The 19,931-nt window shown below is 46.4% G+C and overlaps 4 protein-coding genes across 4 annotated transcripts; 2 read left to right on the forward strand and 2 right to left on the reverse strand.

Annotated features, from left to right (window-relative positions):
- Positions 1-309: 309 nt before the first annotated feature.
- LOC109485781 (late histone H2B.L4-like) lies at positions 310-975 on the reverse strand. The gene has a single exon (XM_019789470.1). The coding sequence runs from the start codon at positions 953-955 to the stop codon at positions 590-592; it is 366 nt and encodes a 121-aa protein (XP_019645029.1). The 5' UTR covers positions 956-975; the 3' UTR covers positions 310-589.
- Positions 976-1,392: 417 nt separating this feature from the next.
- Positions 1,393-3,041, forward strand: LOC109485814 (late histone H2A.2.2-like). Its single transcript, XM_019789499.1, has 2 exons — positions 1,393-2,632; positions 3,017-3,041. The coding sequence occupies exon 1, from the start codon at positions 1,411-1,413 to the stop codon at positions 1,768-1,770; it is 360 nt and encodes a 119-aa protein (XP_019645058.1). The 5' UTR covers positions 1,393-1,410; the 3' UTR covers positions 1,771-2,632; positions 3,017-3,041.
- On the forward strand, positions 2,605-4,916 carry LOC109481944 (caspase-8-like). Its single transcript, XM_019784564.1, has 3 exons — positions 2,605-2,632; positions 3,118-3,288; positions 3,778-4,916. The coding sequence occupies exons 1-3, from the start codon at positions 2,605-2,607 to the stop codon at positions 4,350-4,352; spliced, it is 774 nt and encodes a 257-aa protein (XP_019640123.1). The 3' UTR covers positions 4,353-4,916.
- On the reverse strand, positions 4,882-18,356 carry LOC109481955. The gene is made up of 16 exons (XM_019784574.1): positions 16,953-18,356; positions 16,545-16,713; positions 16,231-16,442; positions 15,862-15,972; positions 15,478-15,660; positions 15,098-15,238; positions 14,726-14,979; positions 13,985-14,542; positions 10,903-12,394; positions 10,378-10,544; positions 9,908-10,127; positions 9,700-9,804; positions 6,998-7,180; positions 6,615-6,761; positions 6,048-6,295; positions 4,882-5,597 (listed from the first exon to the last, which is right to left on the reverse strand). Exons 1-16 carry the CDS (start codon positions 18,354-18,356, stop codon positions 4,934-4,936), a joined length of 6,258 nt encoding a protein of 2,085 aa, XP_019640133.1. The 3' UTR covers positions 4,882-4,933.
- Positions 18,357-19,931: the final 1,575 nt, after the last annotated feature.

Here is a 19,931-nt window from a genome sequence, read left to right on the forward strand (position 1 = left end):
CTGTTCGAGTTGACAGATTTATTCCATATCTTGTTAGAAAGATAGTAAGTAAAGTAGGTAAACTGATGATGCGTAGTAGGTAAGCTGATCAAGTCACACTAGGAACAATAGATTTGCCAATTTGCTTTGAAGAGCCAGACGACAGTGAAAGACAAAAGTTGTTCTCTATGAAAATGTAGCAAAAACCTTCCGAGTGGCCTCTAACACGTCCGCAAATTGCTATCCAAAAATTTGCATATTATGATTCACGGCAGCGCTCGTACTATAACGCCAGTCGATTTCCCGCCCGTAATACGGAATGGCTGTAAATTTTCACATATCACATAAAGTGTACCGTTTATTTATTTCAGGCTCGACGGCCCATAATTTACCAAGTACATATAACGTTACACAAACACATCTAAAAAGCATCAAAGTTTACAGATGGATGTTATATACAAGTAGTACGTGGGTTGATAGTCAACTGAGACGATGCAAACAATATTGTGTGAAAAATATATTGTGTGTACAATATTGTGGGAATGACACAGTCCTTTGGTGAAATTGGGTGGCCCTGAAAAGGGCCGGTGGTTTTTCTGACTCCCGTCGTTTACTTGGAGCTGGTGTACTTGGTGACGGCCTTGGTGCCCTCGCTGACGGCGTGCTTGGCCAGCTCGCCAGGCAGCAGCAGACGGACGGCGGTCTGAACCTCCCGGCTGCTGATGGTGGAGCGCTTGTTGTAGAGAGCCAAGCGGGAAGCCTCGCCAGCGATACGCTCGAAGACATCGTTGACGAAGGAGTTCATGATGCCCATGGCCTTGCTGGAGACACCGGTGTCGGGGTGCACCTGCTTGAGCACCTTGTAGATGTAGATACCGAAAGACTCCTTTCTCCTCCTCCTCCTCTTGGAATCCTTGCCCATTCGGCGGCCCTTGCCAGCCTTCTTAGCTCCTTTCCCTGACTTCGGTGCCATCATCCAAGATTAGTGAATGATAAGATGACAACATCGCGGTATGTTTGCCTTTTATTGTCTCCTCCATCAATTATGCAAATTTTAAGATTACCTAGATAGCCGAGATATATCATTACGACCATTGGTCAAAACTTTGGATAGTACCTTTATGATTGGCTGATGTATGAGTATGAGTGATGTCATTGGCCAATGGGACTCAACATCTTCTTGTAACATAATATGCAAATCAGCACTTTATACAATGATCATGTTTTCTAGAGTAATGAGCTGATTGGATGGTGCGATTTCAGTGAAAGATGCCTTACCCCTCTCCCATTGGTTATTTTGTCAAGGCAGAACAATGATTGGTTACTGAATCGATAGAATTTGGATCCTGTGGGATGTATAAAAGGGGCCATTGATAATTCAAAATATTTTCTGCCAAGCAACTTTGTAGGAAGTTAATTAACGGTACCGAAATGTCTGGACGTGGTAAGGGCAAGAAGAGGAGCAAGGGGAAGAGCCGATCCTCCCGTGCAGGGCTTCAGTTCCCTGTCGGCCGTGTGCACCGTTTCATGCGCAAGGGCAACTATGCTGGACGTGTTGGCGCCGGTGCCCCAGTCTACATGGCCGCCGTGCTGGAGTACCTGACCGCCGAAGTGCTTGAGTTAGCCGGCAACGCTGCTCGTGACAACAAGAAGACCAGAATCATCCCCCGTCACCTTCAGCTGGCCGTCCGTAACGACGAGGAGCTGAACAGGCTGATGGGTGGTGTGACCATCGCCCAGGGAGGTGTGCTGCCCAACATCCACGCCGTGCTCCTGCCCAAGAAAAAGTAATTTTCAAGACCTACGAACAAATCCCGGCCCTTTTCAGGGCCACCCACATCCCCTAAAAAGAGCTGCCTCAAAGTCACACGTTTAAAGTTTTATGCACTTCAGGTATACAATAGCCTTGGACCTATGTAAACAGAATAATATAAACCCTCATACATCATGATTATCCTGCCGCAGCATGCCCCCTCCTCGCCGTGGTACTGATGAGGCCTACCCAGGAAACTTACCAGGTTCATGGATTTGAATGCACATTTGTCCTTTAATCTTTCGTTATGATGAAAAATATGAGCTCTTTTATCATAATGCCGTGCTGACATCTGCCTTGTACGAATTTTATCATATCCATTTATTACGCCATTGTACCTAATATTTGCACGGTAAGACTACATGTCCTGAGGTTCAACTGGGCGTGGTGCCGCCCATCGCCATGGTGAAGTTCAAAGGTCCCTACGTGACGCAGTAGAAAAACACAGGTGAAAAACAAACCGGGGCTTTTTTTTTTACATGGGCAAAACACGGGTTTTACTGCTCAGTGTTTGAGATGCCTTTCCCGAGGACTGTGTATCGTTTAGACCACAACTTCTGGTGTGAGCAGCTTACCTAACGTCAGACGCGTACAGCTCAGTGCACTCAAACATCAACGGGACCCATATAGATTAGCGTCAACAACAGGTTAGCGACAACAACAACCATATGAATACGTCATGTTTTGTGGTTTGTGGACTGCCATTGTACCAAGAAGAAACCGTACTGATGGACACGTTAGCTGCCCACTTTAAACAACCTGCCAACGGAGGCGTAAACGTTTTGAATATGATGAGAGGATACCCTGGAACGATGCTAGTATTGATTTCAGACGACGGAGGTTAGTGTATCTTCAACATAATTTAGGATCCTAAGGAAAGTGGCTATCACTGAGCCGACAGAAATAACAGAGATTTTAAGGTAATATCACCGTACTCATTGACGTTATCGGTCATCGGATGTTTTGAAACCTGAACAAAATGACGAACATCACAAATGACGAACATTTACTTCCTCTTTGTTGCCTTGTTTTGCTTTCTGTTCTGTATTTTCATGTTTCAGGTATTTTTAATATTTTATTATTCTGCTGGATAGTAATTTCATTTATTTACACATCATCGCCAACTGTGTTATAATACATATGTGTGCGTTGTATATCTGTTATTTATATAATGACGAAGATGCAGATTGAATGTGTTCTTTGCATTTTTTTTTCTGTGTGTAGACGAGAGAAAGTGGATGTTCGAAAAGAAACACCGCCTGGATTCGCTTGGTCCTTTCAGCAATATTCCACTATCCGTGGAGCAGCTGAACCCCAAATTTGAGCAAACCGTGATGACTCAGATGAAGGAAGGGTTGCAGACTACATACTGGGGACAGGTGCCACGGGGACCTGCATACGAGATGTGTCACGAGCCCAGGGGACTGGCCCTCATTTACAACAACATCAACTTCAGAAAAATCACACACCCAGGACGGGTGCAGAGAAAGATACAGGTAGGTTTTGCATGTTGATATGGGAATAAGCATCAAATCCATTACATGAACTGTTAGATTTATTGGAAAATTGCCATTTTACACCATATTTTGGTAGCTTATTTGCTTTCTCTTTCGATGTCAAGGCAGGTGCGTACATGCAGTCACATATTTTGATGACTCACACTCTGGGTCAACAATGGCTTGTTTGTCGATCGGACTCGAACCTCTATTCAGTGTTATCAGTTGCGTACAATGGGCATACAATTAGATCTGTGACTCATGTTTTCAACAGGTAATATGGAAAGGGGGAGTAGAGGGCATACAAGAAACCGAATTGTAAAGTCCCAGGCCAGGGAAGACTGCCTGCCTGTAAAGGTGGCCGAGTGAAAAACTATGTTTTGTTTACCTAGCATAAGACGCGTGAAAGAAAAACAAACAGGTAGCTAACCCATTTCCGCCCTTCCTCATAGAATATCCTTGGCAAATTTCCATTTCTCCCTGTTTCAGAGCGACTGAGGGGGTTGTTTGAGGGGTTGAAGTTCGACGTGCGCTGCTACAAGAACATGACCTACCAGGACATGATGACAACCTTAGAGCAGGCTGGAGAAGAGGACCACTCGAATTTCGACTGTTTCGTCTGTTGTGTCATGTCTCACGGCGCGCAGGGGAAAGTCTTTTCCTCAGACGAATATCCCATTGAAATTTCCCTGCTCCTAAAGCCGTTCAATGCCAAAGAATGCCCCTCCCTCGTCGGAAAACCTAAGCTGTTTTTCATCCAGGCTTGTCAGGGAGTGCATGTTCAAGAGCGCGTGCCAGTAGACTGCGCGTTCGACGCGAATGCAGTGTTGCACGTGAGCCAGGAGGCCGACTTCTTCGTGGGCCTGCCCACGGTGCCCGGCTGCGTAGCTCGGCGCGATGACGACGGGGCTCCCTATATCTACCATCTCACTAACGTGTTCAAAGAGTTCGGGGACACCTACGACCTGTTGACTATGATGACGATGGTGGCAAACAAAATGGATCAAAGGGGAGTGTCGTCCAACCATTCCACTCTCAGAAAGAGTGTTTACTTCAATCCGTAGAAGACATCCTAAACGACACTACAATGACAAGAAAATGTTCAACAAAAGTTAAGCATGAAAGAACCTTGCCATGCGCCGTGAGACATGACATCGACAAGACGGCATGGACGGTACTAGCTTATTATTGTATACAACATTTCAATGTCTGCTTGAAGCAACGACAGACTATGTAACAAATACTTGCTGGTGTTCTGTTTTCATGGTTTGCTTCTCTGAAGGTGGTATTACATGTACAACATTTTAGGGTATGCCATTGTTTTTAATGTTAATCATACGTATATGACAGTATCATTGTACAGCATGTCCATATTTGTGTAAGCCATGTACAGAAGAAATTTGATGTAGGCCATTTGTAAGCCATTGTTTTATTTGTGTAAGTATATTTCTTGTTGTATTCATGTCAATTTGAGCATTGTATAAACGCAAAGTGGTAAGTTATTTCTTTGGAAAGAATATAATTTGGGAAGTATCTGTATTTTCATAGATTGGGTTGTCACTGTTTAATGCGATCAGTACATGCCTCATTTCATAGGTGTATTCTTTAATAAACATGTTTCTACTGCGCAATTGTTCGATTCGAGTTATACAGATTCCTCTGCCAAGCTTAAGTCCAGCACTGACATCAGTGCTTCAAGTTCTGACGACTGAGAATCTGAATCTGAGATGAAGTCGTCCTCTTCAGGCATAATGTTTCTGGGAGGACTCACTGGCACCTTCACCAAAACTCTCGGTATGTCCTTCCCTTGCAACAAGTGATGCCCCACACACATTTCTATCTCACCGTTCTCGTTTAAGCTCTGAAATTCTAGCAACAAAGAAAGTCTGTTTCGTCTTCTAATGTGGACACAAAAGTCTACATTGGTCTTGTACACACAAGAAGTTGCTTCCACGACGTTGTGCAGCCTGAGATGTAGTTTCTGTCCCTCCTTGATGACGATGTCCTCTTCTGTGACTCCTTCCTGAGGTTGGAACCCTTCAAGTCTCGCCTGCTTGGTGACAAAGTCTTCCGTACCCGGCGTGATGAGTTCTAGACGCATCTCGAGCAGATTGGCGACGACTTGGGCCTGGCTCGACGACCCCTGGCGGCCGGAAATGGGACTGCTGTGCGACAGGACGACTTCATGGGTCGACCACCTTTTGAAAGCCAGGAGACTGACGTGTTTTCTCGCCATGTTGTGGATGATGGACATCACGGTGCCGTGTACGTTCAGGTCAAGGCCTGGCGGGCAGCACAGCGCTACGTAGCTGTACGGGAAGGTAATGAACTCCGTCAACTTTCATTTATATAACACCAATGTGACATACAGCGTTGAGTAATTTAGTACTGCCCCCCAACTTAGTACTGCCCCCCCTAAGTTTACCATTCATTCTTTATTTTTTACCCAACATCCAACATTTGTGAAAGCGCATGAAAGGAATAGTAGTATGAATATTGTCTTGATGGGGGCGGAGAGGAGAGATCAAACCAATAGGATATATACCAGCGATCGCCATGACATCACGGCCAGCGAGTGGAAGGCAAAAAGAGGGTGACAATTGGCTGCTTTGCCTACCAATAATTTGCACACGTTTTCAAATAATTTGCAAGTATATGAATATGATGTAAACAAGAACAGCGAAACGTGTTTTTCATAGTAACCTCTTACATAAACGACCGGAGTCGGACTCCAGCAAGACAAGTAATGAAACGCCCACCTTTGCAGCTCCTTGGTGCGGAAGGACACGCTCTCGCTGTGGCCACGCACCGTCACGCCCCTGACACGTGACGTCATGTCTTCCCACTTGTTGTAGGAGTTGGAGTAGCCCACGATGTGGACCTGAGTCGTGTCGATCACGTTCCTCACGTTCGCGTCGTCCATCGAGAAGACGATGTCGCGATGGGCCGCAGCGTTTCTCGGGGAGGGTTCGTCGTTCTCAGACGGGAACACCAGGGGCAGGGAAATCTGAAATCAAAGGGAAAAGGTAAACAGCTAATAACAGAAGGTATCCTCCGTAGTTACCACTGCCTCCCCCTTTTCGCTTGCTACCGAGGTAGCATGCAGGATGGCACAGAAGATGACATCTACACGCACACACAAATGTTTTTCCAACATGTAAAGGTTCTGTTCTACTAAGGAGGATAGTCTGTCATAACGCTAAAAGAGAATAGTCTACCTGTCACAACGCTAAAATCGATAGTCTGCCACAATGCTAAAAGAGTTTGTCATATTGGTGAAGGAGGATAGTCCATCATAATCGTAGAAGAGAAGACTCCTTCCGTACTTGAGCAAAGTCCCTGAGCTGGGTGAGTCTGGAGGTGATGCTGATGACATGGCTGGCGGCGATGAGGGGGAGGGCGTGTTCCCGCGGGGACATGCGGGTGGTGGTGTGGATGGCCCGGGTCAGACACGAGCCGTGGAACGGGAGAACCTGGAGAGGGTGGGTAGAAAACGTCATTTACAATGTCAACAAAAAGTACAAATGTCGGGTGTCGTTTCACACCTTTCCAAAGAATGCATCGAAATGATTCTAGTATCATCGCAATGAAAAAACTGCAGAGAATGTCATCATAGTCCAGTGGCTCTTTTTTATCTTGTCCAAAATATTGTATAAGTTGCACCTTCTCCTGCCTTAATGTGATTTAAAAAGAACAAAACATTGATTACCTGGAATTTGACGGCCTTGGGCCTGTGCAGAGGGTCCTGCGGCAGGTGGAGCTGCACGCCGTTCCCCCGGGACGTCTCCAGACACGTCTCCTCCTGCCCCGCCTTCAGCCAGTGTTCGTACGTCTTCGGCCGAGACACGACGATAAACGTGGCCAGCCGATCTATGCCGACAGCCGCACGGCCCTGTACATTAAGTCATGATAAACTTCAGGGGGCACACTCCAGTTTATTTTGGGTCTCAATTCGATTCTGCATACCCTCAACTCTAGCAACCGCCTCTTTCAGGAAATACCTCTTAAGCCAAAACACTGTTTGCAAATGAAGGATATCCCTCTAGCTACGAGAACAATAGAATTTCAATTTCTTTCACCTCTCACATTCTAATAAATTTTAGGGGGAAAAGAATTTTTCGATAAAAAATGATGCCAAAAATTGGCCATTTTCACGTGGAATTAGACCCATCACCCATAATTTAGCCACTAATATGACTTATATGGTCGGAAAGAGAAAACCCGTATGTATAATTAAGAAAAGTATAAAGAAAATCCTAACACTGAGATTATCATAATAGCCAGTCGGGCGAGGCATAGCGACAGCACCCCCAGAACGCATGTACAACGCATATCTGTGGGTCAAACCCAAGCACCGCGCTTAAGGCGGAAGGACACCCGGAAGTAAGCCTCAGACCCGAAATTAATTTTCACCCAAAACACGCCACTTCTTACACTTTCCACCCAGGTTAGTAGTTAATACCATTCTGCAGCAGATTATGAGAAACATGAACCATCGGAAACCCTTTGTCCCTTTTTTTCTGGGCACTACCACTCGTAGCCCTCCCTGATCCTGCCCCCACTGGTAGCGCTCCCTGATCCTGCCCCCACTCGTAGCTCTCCCTGATCCTGCCCCCACTGGTAGCCCTCCCTGATCCTGCCCCCACTCGTAGCCCTCCCTGATCCTCCCCCCACTCGTAGCCCTCCCTGATCTGCCCCTCCTTCCACTCGTAGCCCTCCCTAATCTCCCCCACTCTTAGCCCTCCCTGAAGGGGGCACACCCCAGTTTATTTTGCATTGGGTCTCAATTCGATTCTAGTCATACCCTCAACTCTAGCGACCGTCTCTCTCAGGAAATACCTCTTAAGCCAAAACACTGTGCTTGCAAATGAAGGATATCGCTCTAGCTACGAGAACAATATTCTTTCACCTCTCACATTTTAGTAAATTTTAGGGAGAAAAAGAATTTTTCAATGAAAAATTATCATTGGCCATTTTCACGTGGAATTAGACCCATCACCCAGAATTTAGCCACCATAATGACTTATATGGTCGGAGAGAGAAAACCCTTATGTATTATTAAGAAAAGTATAAAGAAAATCCTAACACTGAGATTATCACAATAACCCGTCGCGCGAGGCATAGAGACAGCAACCCCAGAACTGTAGCTCGTAGCCCTCCCTGATCCTGCCCCCACTCGTAGCCCTCCCTGATCCTGCCCCCACTCGTAACCCTCCCTGATCCTGCCCCCACTCGTAGCCCTCCCGTGATCCTGCCCCCACTGGTAGCCCTCCCTGATCCTGCCCCCACTCGTAGCCCTCTCTGATCCTGCCCCCACTCGTAGCCCTCCAGTGATCCTGCCCCCACTGGTAGCCCTCCCGTGATCCCTGCCCCCCACTCGGTAGCCCTCCTCGTGATCCCTGCCCCTACTCGTAGCCCTCCCTGATCCTGCCCCCACTGGTAGCCCTCCCTGATCCTGCCCCCACTCGTAGCCCTCCCTGATCCTGCCCCCACTCGTAGCCCTCCCTGATCCTGCCCCCACTCGTAGCGCTCCCTGATCCTGCCCCCACTCGTAGCCCTCCAGTGATCCTGCCCCCACTGGTAGCCCTCCCTGATCCTGCCCCCACTGGTAGCCCTCCCTGATCCTCCCCCCACTCGAAGGGGCACACCCCAGTTTCTCGCTCCCACTGATCCTATAGGTTCCAGTGGGAGCGAGAAACTGGGGTGTGAAAAGAGGCCTTTTTCACGGACGCCGCACAGCATGAAGGAAAATTTAGTCGAGAACGCAACCCATATAGAAAGAAAACGCGTACTCTACTGCCAAATATATCTCATTCGAAAAGAAGTCCTAGCACTAGGAAAAGTACAATAACGGTTATCCTGACGCATTATGTTGACAGCCCCTGGTAGTGACGTCATCAGCCAGGCCGCCTAGGACGCATCACTGTTCCCGGCCTCGGAGCGATACCCTGAAGCGAAGATTCGCCGACCAAAACTGACCCAAAAGAAGCTATTAGGGTCGCACTTCATGGCAACGTTGAGCTGATTACACCACAACCCTCATACACTAATTAGCTTGGCACAGAAAAACCACTAAAAACCCTTACTCCAAAATAAACAGGGACTACAGTGGAGAATGGGGTTGTACACCGTTTAGTGCGCAAGAATTGCACATGGTACAACTTATGGGATATAAGAACAAACCTACTATCAGACTAATGTACTTGACAAAAGACTGTAGCATGGAATGAGAATGTGTTGGTGGACTTAGCTTTTTTAACTTGTTCTATATGCACAATAGTGCCCTAAATGTGCAAAGCATGGGATGCCACATGCCATATACATGTTTCCAGTGTGAATTAAGAAACCAACTTCGAGGGACCAACCAATAAACGATTATGAAAACTGTTTTAAACCGTCTTATTAACTCACCAGTTCGTCGTCCTGTGCGGACAAATCTTGCCAGTTTCCCTTCCCGCGGGTCGCTTTAATGACGACCTCACGCTCGTCATCATCGGCAGAAACAGAGTGAGGAATCTGTAAACACAAAGGTAGGGATGTGACGTAACACTCAGTATGACGATATTTTTCAAACAATCAACAAATAAACAAACAATAATGTTTACTCATATTTCCTTACCTGAAGGATGGCGTGTTTCTGTAGATGGGTGACAGGCTTGATTTCTATGACGTCAGAGACCAGGATCTCCCCGGCAGCCAATGGCAGACGTCGTGGGTAGGTGGTCGGGTCTAGGACCTGGCACGTGACCAGGAGGCTGCTGCGGAACGCCTTCTCCGGAATGGACAGCAGGCACCTGCCGGGCAGAGTCAGCTCTGCGCCCGCCGAATCCACCTCGTAGCTGCAACAGGCGTTAAAATTAAGAAAGCAACATGGCATTCAAACATAGAATATACTCTTCAAGATGTGTCACATTTCCCACATCTAGAGAATTGTGTACTCGACAATTGCCCTATGTGATTTATTGTAAATAACTAACAAAAACATTAAACGTTAAATACAAATCAGTATGAAGAAGAAAACACGACACTATCGCCGAAATCCCTTTAGGTGAATATAGCACAGGTGAAGACAAAGGTGTGACGACATACCTGCTCTCTACGCCGTAACCATGGAGATACGTGATGGCCCCGCCCAGCCCCACGACCTCCCCGATCCTGTCCTCTAACTCCTCCCACAGACACAGTCTGACCTCCATGTCTACCGTCAACTCCACCAGGTCCTCCACGTTATCCATTATCTTCATGTCATCCTTCACCTGGGAAAGGACAATGAACTTACACTTGAGCCTTTCATGTAAAGTCAAGCCATATACCCACAAGCCATATACAATGTACGCTCGTACACGTACACATGTAGTGCGTGAGTTGTGTTTTGTAAGACACACCAAGTATGGAACATTACCACCAGTCCACCACCTAGCCCCCTCCTTTCACCCACCAACCCTTTAACTAAATACTATTTCCCTAACATTTTTCCTTAATCTCATGATCCGGAAACTTTTTCACATGTTCACTTATACCATTTCACAACGAAAATGTTTAAATATCTTCATTCTGCTGGCTCCCAGATAAAGAACGCTAGCCTGGAACATATAAAGCTTGGAATGATCTTACCTCGTCGATGGCTTCTTCCAGCATCCATTCCACCACAGATTCCATCAGCTGCCCATTGGTTACGTACTCCGGGATTTCCTCCAATAACCCTTCCTCTATCAAGAAGTCCACAGTTTGGAAGAGACACTTCTGTACGGCGTAGGTCGTGAGGGAGAGCATTTCCTCGGGGTGGGGCCGGACCCGCCACGGAAAGTCGTCGGCCAGTCTGGTCAGGTTTGGCCGGCTCCGCTCCGCGTGGTACAGCGTCGGCATCGTCACCACCGGTGGAACATGCCACTTGATCGTCAGCGTGGCCCAACACTCGTTCAGGATGGAGTTACACAGAATCCGCAGCGTCTTGTCCACCACCACGTCTTCTAACTTCCCGGCGTCTTTGAGGACGACCGCCGAGATGACCCTGGGGTTGCCCTGTGCGAGCGTGAGAGGGCGGGGGGACCGCATGGGGTTGTTCTCGGCGATCAGTCCGTACTTAACCCCACCTGACACATGTTTCCTCTGCAGTCCACGCATTTGATACAGCGACGTGGGCAGCTTTTTCATGCTGTTTTCCTCCACGTCAAGCGTCTGTAGCATCTTCAGTTCACCGATAGATTCTGGCAAAGTCTGTAGCTTATTCTTGGCCAACCGCAGGCACCTGAGCTGCGCCATTTGCCCAATCTCCTCCGTCAGACTGTAGAGGCTGCACCTGCTCATATCCAGGTCCTCAATGTCAAGAGTACACATGAAGTCAGGCATAGGTAGATCTGTAAGGAACTCGTTTCCGCGAAGAGACAAAATCCTCAGTTTCTTCAGGCTTTTGCGCACTCCGGTTGTGAGCTGTTTGACCCGACCGATTTTGTTATAACTCAGGTTTAACGTTTCCAACTCGTTCAACCCGACAACGACGGAAGGCACAAGTTCAAAGTCGTTATTACTGAGATCCAAAGTCTTGAGACGTCTCAGGTCTTTGAAGACGTTCGGTAATACCGAGAGGCGATTTCCGGCCATGTCCAAGTGTATGAGCGACGTCAACATCGTGATAACCGAAGGAAAGGTCTTTATGTTGTTCCCCCGGAGGGAAAAGTCTTGTAGCTTCTTCAGCTTGCCGAGCTCTTTTGGCAGAACTTTCAGCTTGTTATTAGCCAGATCTAGAAGCACAAGCCTAGAACAGTCTCCTATCAGTTCGCTTACTAACGTAATCCTGTTGTGTCCAGCGTTCAGGATTTCTAATTGAGATAACATTGAAATGTTGGGAGGGATCCTCTCTAGATAGTTGGACTCTAGAGATAAGACTTCCACCTCCTCCAAGCTGAAGACGTCGTGAGGTATGAACTTGAGACTCTTGTTGGCTAGTGACAGCTGAGTCCTGTTGGACGGGTCCTTCTTCAGCATGGTTTTCAGGTTGTGGAACCAAAATGGCTTTCCTATCTGGATTGCGTCACCTTCCGTGTCCCCCATGGTGACAGTGTTAGATGCCACGAACTTGTGAACAGTTAATCTGGAGGTCTTCCTCCTGTAACGCGATTGGGGGAACGTTAATATCGTACTAACACATCGTGATATATCTTTGGTACGTACGAATGCTTTTCGCGATCTACCGCTACCAATATAAATCTGACCTAGTTATGATTCTGATCAAGCACAGCACACACGAGACCTGATATATGACGAGAAGGCATAGGGATAATGATTATCGTACATACCAAGTTACTTATGCAGACAAACAACAGACACTGTGGTAATTTAGGCCACGGCGCGTATACTCCTTGATTATACTACATTCTACCATTTGCCCAAACGGATTTGTGTATGTAGGCTTCAGTTCCATCATAGAGAAGCAAAAGCCTAGATAAAGAGATTATCTATGTCCAAGGCAGTCGGGATATCTTAGGATACATAACTACTTATAACTCACCTGATGGTCCTACTCCTACTATTTAGTCGATGCACTAAAACATCCTTGCGTTAACCTTGAGAAGAAGTGAAGAAAGTGGCGCGGTCTAAATATACCCCCTCACTTCTATCTGAATAGAGTCCATATGAATACAGGGTGCGCTCAACACCGCCACACAAAACTACCCGCTGTATGGCGAAGGGGTGTGTTTGGCATGATACGTCGTCAGACATGAAACTGATAGTTTAGTTTATGGTGTTTAAATGTTTACTCTGGTTCACTGGTCCGGTGTTGTCTGTCGGCTAGAACAATAGCTACGTCTTCGGCGGTCTTGGATGACGGATTAGCTGTTGTAGCTTAGGGATTAACGTTCTACAATAAATCCGCTTCTGTCTTATCTGGAAAGAACCAGCAGCACAACAGCATGATTTTAACGTGCTATAATTTTCACGTGTCCTTGGGAGCCACACTACTGCAAATAAACTGCAGCAAACAGAATCATTGTGCATTGTTCTTTGCATCGAATAGCATTCAGTCAATAGTACGGCTGAACGCAGAACAAAGATATCGTCTCGAATGTTGCTGGCCTGTTTCTCAGCTTACTAGGTGAGGCCCTGTACCTGTTGGCGACCCCTTGCGTAAGCACAAGAAGAGGAGGTATAATGACCGGTGTGGATTATATTGTGCCATTTATCATATCCTTCCACTTGACAGTCGCTACCGCCGTACATGCGGGGTCATCAAAAGTAGAACGTGCATGCTACCAATGTAGTGCGTGAATAGGCGTCTTGCCAAGTTTGTTAGTTTGTTGTAATATCATCCAAAAATCAACGAACATGACATTGCACTTTTTGCAACTTTTAATATTGAAAAAGTATGTCTTACCCAACCGTTGAACATTTGCATTTTGCGACAGTTACCTTAGCATAAATAGCACATACAGTGTCAATAATATCAAGACGAGCATTCCAAGCATTTCCAAATAGACTAGGGCACAGACACGTATCATATCATAGCAGGAATTCAGCGGACGGCTTTATTGCATTTTGGATTGAAGCATGTGCATTACGCAACATAGTTTTTCATGATTGTCCCTAATTAACCAGTGTATATATAAGGGAGTATGAACTGACTTGATATTACAGATACAAACATGTAACATGTAACTATAGGTCAAAACTCAGTGGAGGTTCACTGATTGTGTCAAACCCCACCCCGGGGCAAGTAATAGGCACTTCGAACAGCACCTTGGGGGTTTTTGTCACCCCTTTCTTGCCCTCACCAAGGTGTCCCGTGCACACCTCCATGGACCCAGTCTCGCTGAAATCCATGAACTCTACCGTCAAGGACAGTCTGTTGCGTTTTCTGACATAAACGTGAAAGTTGACGTAGTCCTTGTACGCGTCACATTCCAAGACGTTGTTCAGTCTCAGGTGAAGGTCCTGTCCTTCTTTCAGGAGCACGTCTTCTCGTGACGCCCCATCTTGTGGTTCAAACCCTTCCATCTTCGCCTCAAGCCCCACGAATCCGCGCGTTTCCCTGGATGCAAGTTCGACGCGGAGGTCAACTCGTCTGGCGCTGCCTTCACTCTCGCGGTGCGCCACCTGGCGAGTGGGGCTGGCATCGTATAAATAGTCATTATTGTGGTTCGCCCATCTTTTGAAGACCAGGACGTTCACTTGTGTTGTCGTCATGTTTCTGGATAAAGACTTCACCGTTGGGTCAATCCTGACTTCCTCCTTGGGCGAATAGCAGAGGACAGCGTAACTGGGGAGAAACACCATGCCTATGAATTTTGTATCAAGGACTGCGAAAGTCTGTTGAGATTACAAGAATATCATGCAAAACATGCCATTAGTTTTGCCTTTGTCAAATCATTCTTTAATATGTAAGAATTTAGAGATGTTGGTACTTGTGTCCCCGCTAAGTTCACAGGACAATAAGACAAACCTTTGCAGCTCCTTGGTGCGGAAGGAGACACTCCGCCCCTCCAAGGTCACTGACTTGACCTTCGGCGTCACATCCTCCCACTTGTTGTGCGCATGCGAGAACCCCACGACGTGCACCTTCTCCCTGGAGAGGTCTTCTACTGTGGTCATGGTGACGTCATCGATGGTCAGGATGCTGTCGTCATCGGACGTAAACGACTGGCTTCGTGGTGACGTGACGTCATTTTCTGACGACAGTGCCAGCGGTAACACGAGCTGAGAATAGTACACATACATAAAAATATGAGTGACTAATAATACATGACAAAAACATGAGACAACAACTTTCCGTCAACAAAATTTAGTTTGTTTTTATTTAGTTGTATCTATTTACCTGGGCGTAGTTCTTCAGTGGAATGAGCCTTGAGGTCAAGTTGAAGATGTGGCTAGCAGCTAGAAGTGATGACGCCTGCCCACGAGGGGTGGATCCCCGCTGATTGACACGGCAGATGCAGCTAGCGTCAACGGTCAGCACCTGTAACATTTAGGAAACGTCAGTGTAAAAAAGATGAGGTCTGACAGTATGTTATCCAAATTTATTTCAGTGGTCTCCTTATTTACTGCACATCTATAGATATATATTGATATATTTTATCATGGCATTGCCGTTCTTCAACCTCTGGTATCTTTTACCTGTTTTGTTTTGTGCTGTCCTGTATTGTCCTGGTTTCTGTCATCTTGATATACCAAAGTATGTTATGTTGTCTAACCAACCTGGAAGTTCATTCCCCGTGGTCTGGCGATCGGGTCTGCCGGCAGATGAACCTCCACCCCCGCGGCCCCCGTCCTGCCCATGTGAACCTCCTGCTGCCCCGCCTTCATCCAGTGTTCGTACGTTCTCGCCCGCGACACCACGGCAAACGTACCCAGGCGGTCCACTCGGTACACGGCTTGGCCCTAGGAGAAATATCTGTCATCACATGACTTAAACTCATCTCTGTATGTCCATACATGTGCATGAGGAATCTTAACGTTACCATGATATGACCAACAGTATTAAACTGGTACCTTAATACCTTACCGTAATGGCAATAAGTTAATTTTCCATGTTCTTTGTATGCCTAAACAAACATGTAATTGAGTATGGTTGGGACTTACCCGTACGCCTTCGTCGTCCTCGGCGAACACTGTTCTCCAGTTTGAGCCGTTTCGGGAGAACTTCAGCACAAATTCACGGTCGTCGTCATATGGGGAGACCGCATGTGGGATCTGGAACAATGGTAAACATTATTGTTGTATAATTCTACTGTCGTTTTCATATTTTGTAAACACGAAACCCTCCATATAGGTTATCTTCTGGCATGACCCCTTAATCCTTTCATATTTTATTGTTTTCTCTAACAAGTCATCCAACACAATTAATATTTCAACCGCACCCCAACCTTGGCCTTGTGTTCGGAAGGAATAGACCCGAGAACCATTATCTAGCGTCTAGCTACACCTGGGCTTGAACCGTCCCCTTCTCACCTTGAGCATGGCGTGTTTCTGTAGCTGTGTAGAATGCGGCTTGATGTTGATGACGTCAGAGACTAACGTTTCCCCGGGGACCAATGGCAGGCCCTGTCCGTACGTGACAGGGTTCAGGACACAGCAGCTGACGGTGACGTCCTTGTTTAACGCCTTGTCGGGTACCTTCAGGAGGGCGCCGCCCGGAAGCTGAAGGTCCGTCTCCGAGACACCTACGTGGAAACTGAGAACAGAAATTGTGCATTGCCTTCTAGATCTTGAAATATGACATATTAAATGAAACAGAATCCTACACGAGAATATATATTGTGTACATTCGCACCTCTTCTCGCCATACTGGTCCAGAGTCGACGCCTCCCCGAGTCCCAGAACCGCTCTGATGTGTTCTTCTACCGCCTCCGCCAGGCACCAGCGGGCATCCAACCCCACAACTTCCCTCACGATGTCTTCTACTGTTTCCATCATTCTCAGGTCTTCTCTCACCTGAAAAATATCAATCCAATGTTGAGCCGTTTGACAGAAGTCCGTGAAAGCCTGCCTGAACGCAAAAGTCTGTACCATATATAGTTTCAAAAAGCTGACACTATCTGTCTGGCTGTTTCACCTGAAATTGCCACTATAAGTGTAACAAGTGATCCTTCTGTGTATATACATGTAACATATATAGTCCTAAACCAAGAATAATACTTTCTTTGAGTTGAATTTATTGAATTATTCCTTACCTGCTGTATGGCGTCCTTTATGAGCCAGTCGATGACGCGCTCCTCCACCATGTCCACCACATTCTCGTTGGACACCAGAGACATAACCTGGGAGAACACGATGTCCACACACTCATTCATACACCTCCTCAGGGCATCATCTACCAAGGCGTCTTCCGTGTCGAACCTTAGCTTCTTGGGCTTGGACGGCTTGTTGGGTAACGCCGGCAGAGTAGCTGTGGTTGTGGAAAGCCATTTCATCGCGGTTAGGGCACCGCCTCTTTTTGTCACCGCGGCCAGACACTCGTCCACGACGGCATTACAGACCCCTGTAAACGCCTCCTCGGCGACCACGTCTTCCAGCATGCCGGCGTCTTCAAGCAGTACAGCTGAGATGACCTCTGGATGACCTTGAGCTATGATGTGGGGAGGGGGAGACCACATGGGGTTCCCGTCTAGAATCAGTCCGTTCTTGGTCTCCCCAACCTTGTGCTTACTCTGTAGTTCCCGTAGCATGTACATGGAAGCGGGGAGCTGCTCCAGTTTGTTCTGCTCCACGTCAAGAGTCTGAAGGTTCTCCAACGAGCAGATTTCGTCGGGCAGGACCCGTAGTCCGTTCCTGGCCAACCGCAAACTCCTCAGTCCCTTCATGGCTCCCACTTTTGGATTGAGAACTTTCAAGGAGCAGTCACTGACGTCGATCTCTTCGATGCTGTCCAGCTTGCTCAAATATTCTATGAACGGAATGGCAGTCAGATTGCTGTTTCCGCGGAGACTTAAAACTTTCAACTTTTTCAGTCCCTTAGTAGTGCCCGTGGTGCGGTCTTGCCTACGGCCGATCTTGTTGAACCCCATATCCAATCTCTCCAGACTGTTCATTCCTACAACTGGTGCTGGGATCTGCTCAAAATTATTACTGCTGAGATCAAGAACTTTCAGTCTTTTCAGATTCTTGAAGCTAGTAGGTAAGATGCTGAGGCGGTTAGCGGCCAAGTCCAGATGCGTCAAAGGAGTCAACGTCGGCACCACAGGCGGGATACTGGTGATCTCATTTCCCTTCAAGTACAACTTGCAAAATTTTCTGAGTCTGGAAAGCTCCCGTGGGAGATCCGACAGCCTGTTGTATGACAGATTTAACTCCTGTAGCCTGGCGCACTGTGCAATATTTTCACTAACCAGTGTTATGTTATTTCTGGAAGCGTCTAGAACTTGTAGCTGGCTCATGTGAGCGATGTTGGGAGGGATCCTCTCCAGTTGGTTGGAGTTTACAAGTAGAATTTCTACCCCGTCCAATGTGAAGACATCGTGTGGAATTTGTCTCAAGTTGCGACTGGTTAGGGAAAGCTCTGCCCTTTCTGACGGGTTCTTTTTCAGCATAGCCTTTAAGTTTGACAGTCGGAATTTTGTTGCACCTTTTGTCGCCATCTTGTTATGATGTATAGTCCGTGATATTACATTTTCTACAATATCTGCAATATCTGCAATACCAAAACAAAAGACCCTTCAATTACTGAATGATTTAATGCACAGATGTTATCATTTCTGCTGTGGACAACCAGGTGTCAACATAACAACGTACGCCTTTCAATATGGCGTCCCGTCAACAAAATACTAGTACTAGTAACTAGGATCGTTTCTACCAACTGACTATCATAATTCCCCAAGCAACATGCATGATCCTTCTACAAGGAAATTTGTCAAAAAATCAAGTACTATATATTGCTTTCGGGCCATCTGTGGGAATGGCCGTCAGCAAGGCACTCTTTCGTCACCGAAAACCTAATCACAATCTTTCCATTTGATCTAGGGCAGATAATTTCTGATTTTCTGATTGAACATTAACTGTCCTTGCCAAAACTTTGTTGAGAACATCACTAAAATCCATCCTTACCCCGACACGTACCTTGATCCTGGGCCCTCAAAAGTAACAAAATTCGTCAGCCTTGTGGAAAAGAGTACATGACACGGGTCGTTGGAAGTAGCTGACTGCTCGCTGTGGGCCTAAAGCTAAAATTATCTTACCTTTTCTCGTTCGCCCACAATAAGGGTCGACCTGGCCGGTAAAGTATAACCAGCTAGGCTTTTCAGAGCTGAAGCGGTGGGGTAAGACAGGGAAACTGCACAGCACCAAAACAGATATTTAAGCAAAATTTACGACATCCGTATTGAGACTTTAAAGACAGGGAAATATTTAAGCAGACTTTTAGATCGATTAAAGTGTACTGAAAAAGAAATCTAATCTTTACGAAGGATTTTCGCAGTTGTAAATGTAACGTATTACGGCATGTTTCTTTACGCACGGTTTACAGATACTAAAATATTCAGTTCCGACAAACATGTTAAACTTATATGTCCCAGAAAGGTATAGGAAATGTTTCGTATTTCTGTTTCAAAACTTAAGTCAAAATTGAAACATGAGTAAATCAATCAGGTATATTTTTAATTTTTTCTACGCACAATTTAAAGCAAGACGAAAAAGACACCGCATAAATCATCGAGAGCCTGTGCCTAGAACTCTGTTTCCTTTCAACGCCTGACATGAATTGTAGCAGACCTCGGTGCACGCAAATACAAAAAATTTTTCGCGTTATGTTTTCATGGCTTACCAACAAACATATGACGTGTTTAATCCTCCTCTCCGCACACTTTCAGTGTACGGTGGTCAGACTTTCCCTCTTTAGCTTATGTTCCCAAAAGTTATATGAAAGGTAGCGTTTATTCAACAAATATACGACGCATTTAATCGTTCTCTACGCACACTTTAAGCGAACGGGGGGAGAACCTCCCCCCTTTAGCTTATATGTTCCCGAAAACAATATGAAATGTACCGTTTATTCAACAACAATACGGTGACAATACGACGTGTTTAATCTTCCCCAACGCGCAGTTTAATTGATATGTTTCCAAAAAGCTATAGATGATATGTAGCGTTTTTTTTTTCAGCAAACTTACGCTGTGTTATATCTTTTCCTACGGGTATTTTAAGTGAACGAGGAGGTA

Source organism: Branchiostoma belcheri, unplaced genomic scaffold (assembly GCF_001625305.1).
Source record: "Branchiostoma belcheri isolate BF01 breed outbred unplaced genomic scaffold, Haploidv18h27 scaffold11, whole genome shotgun sequence".
In the NCBI taxonomy this organism is placed as follows: Eukaryota; Metazoa; Chordata; class Leptocardii; order Amphioxiformes; family Branchiostomatidae; genus Branchiostoma; species Branchiostoma belcheri.

Excerpts from the sequence above, each read along its gene's own strand:
- LOC109485781 (XM_019789470.1), bottom strand. The coding sequence starts at position 955 with ATGATGGCACCGAAGTCAGGGAAAGGAGCTAAGAAGGCTGGCAAGGGC.
- LOC109485814 (XM_019789499.1), top strand. The coding sequence starts at position 1,411 with ATGTCTGGACGTGGTAAGGGCAAGAAGAGGAGCAAGGGGAAGAGCCGA.
- LOC109481944 (XM_019784564.1), top strand. The coding sequence starts at position 2,605 with ATGCTAGTATTGATTTCAGACGACGGAG. Across the intron at positions 2,633-3,117 it reads ATTGATTTCAGACGACGGAG|CAAACCGTGATGACTCAGAT; the intron begins GTTAGTGTATCT and ends CCCAAATTTGAG. Across the intron at positions 3,289-3,777 it reads GGGTGCAGAGAAAGATACAG|AGCGACTGAGGGGGTTGTTT; the intron begins GTAGGTTTTGCA and ends TCCCTGTTTCAG.
- LOC109481955 (XM_019784574.1), bottom strand. The coding sequence starts at position 18,356 with ATGGCGACAAAAGGTGCAACAAAATTCCGACTGTCAAACTTAAAGGCT. Across the intron at positions 15,661-15,861 it reads AGGACGACGAAGGCGTACGG|GGCCAAGCCGTGTACCGAGT; the intron begins GTAAGTCCCAAC and ends TATTTCTCCTAG. Across the intron at positions 9,805-9,907 it reads AGAAACACGCCATCCTTCAG|ATTCCTCACTCTGTTTCTGC; the intron begins GTAAGGAAATAT and ends TTGTGTTTACAG.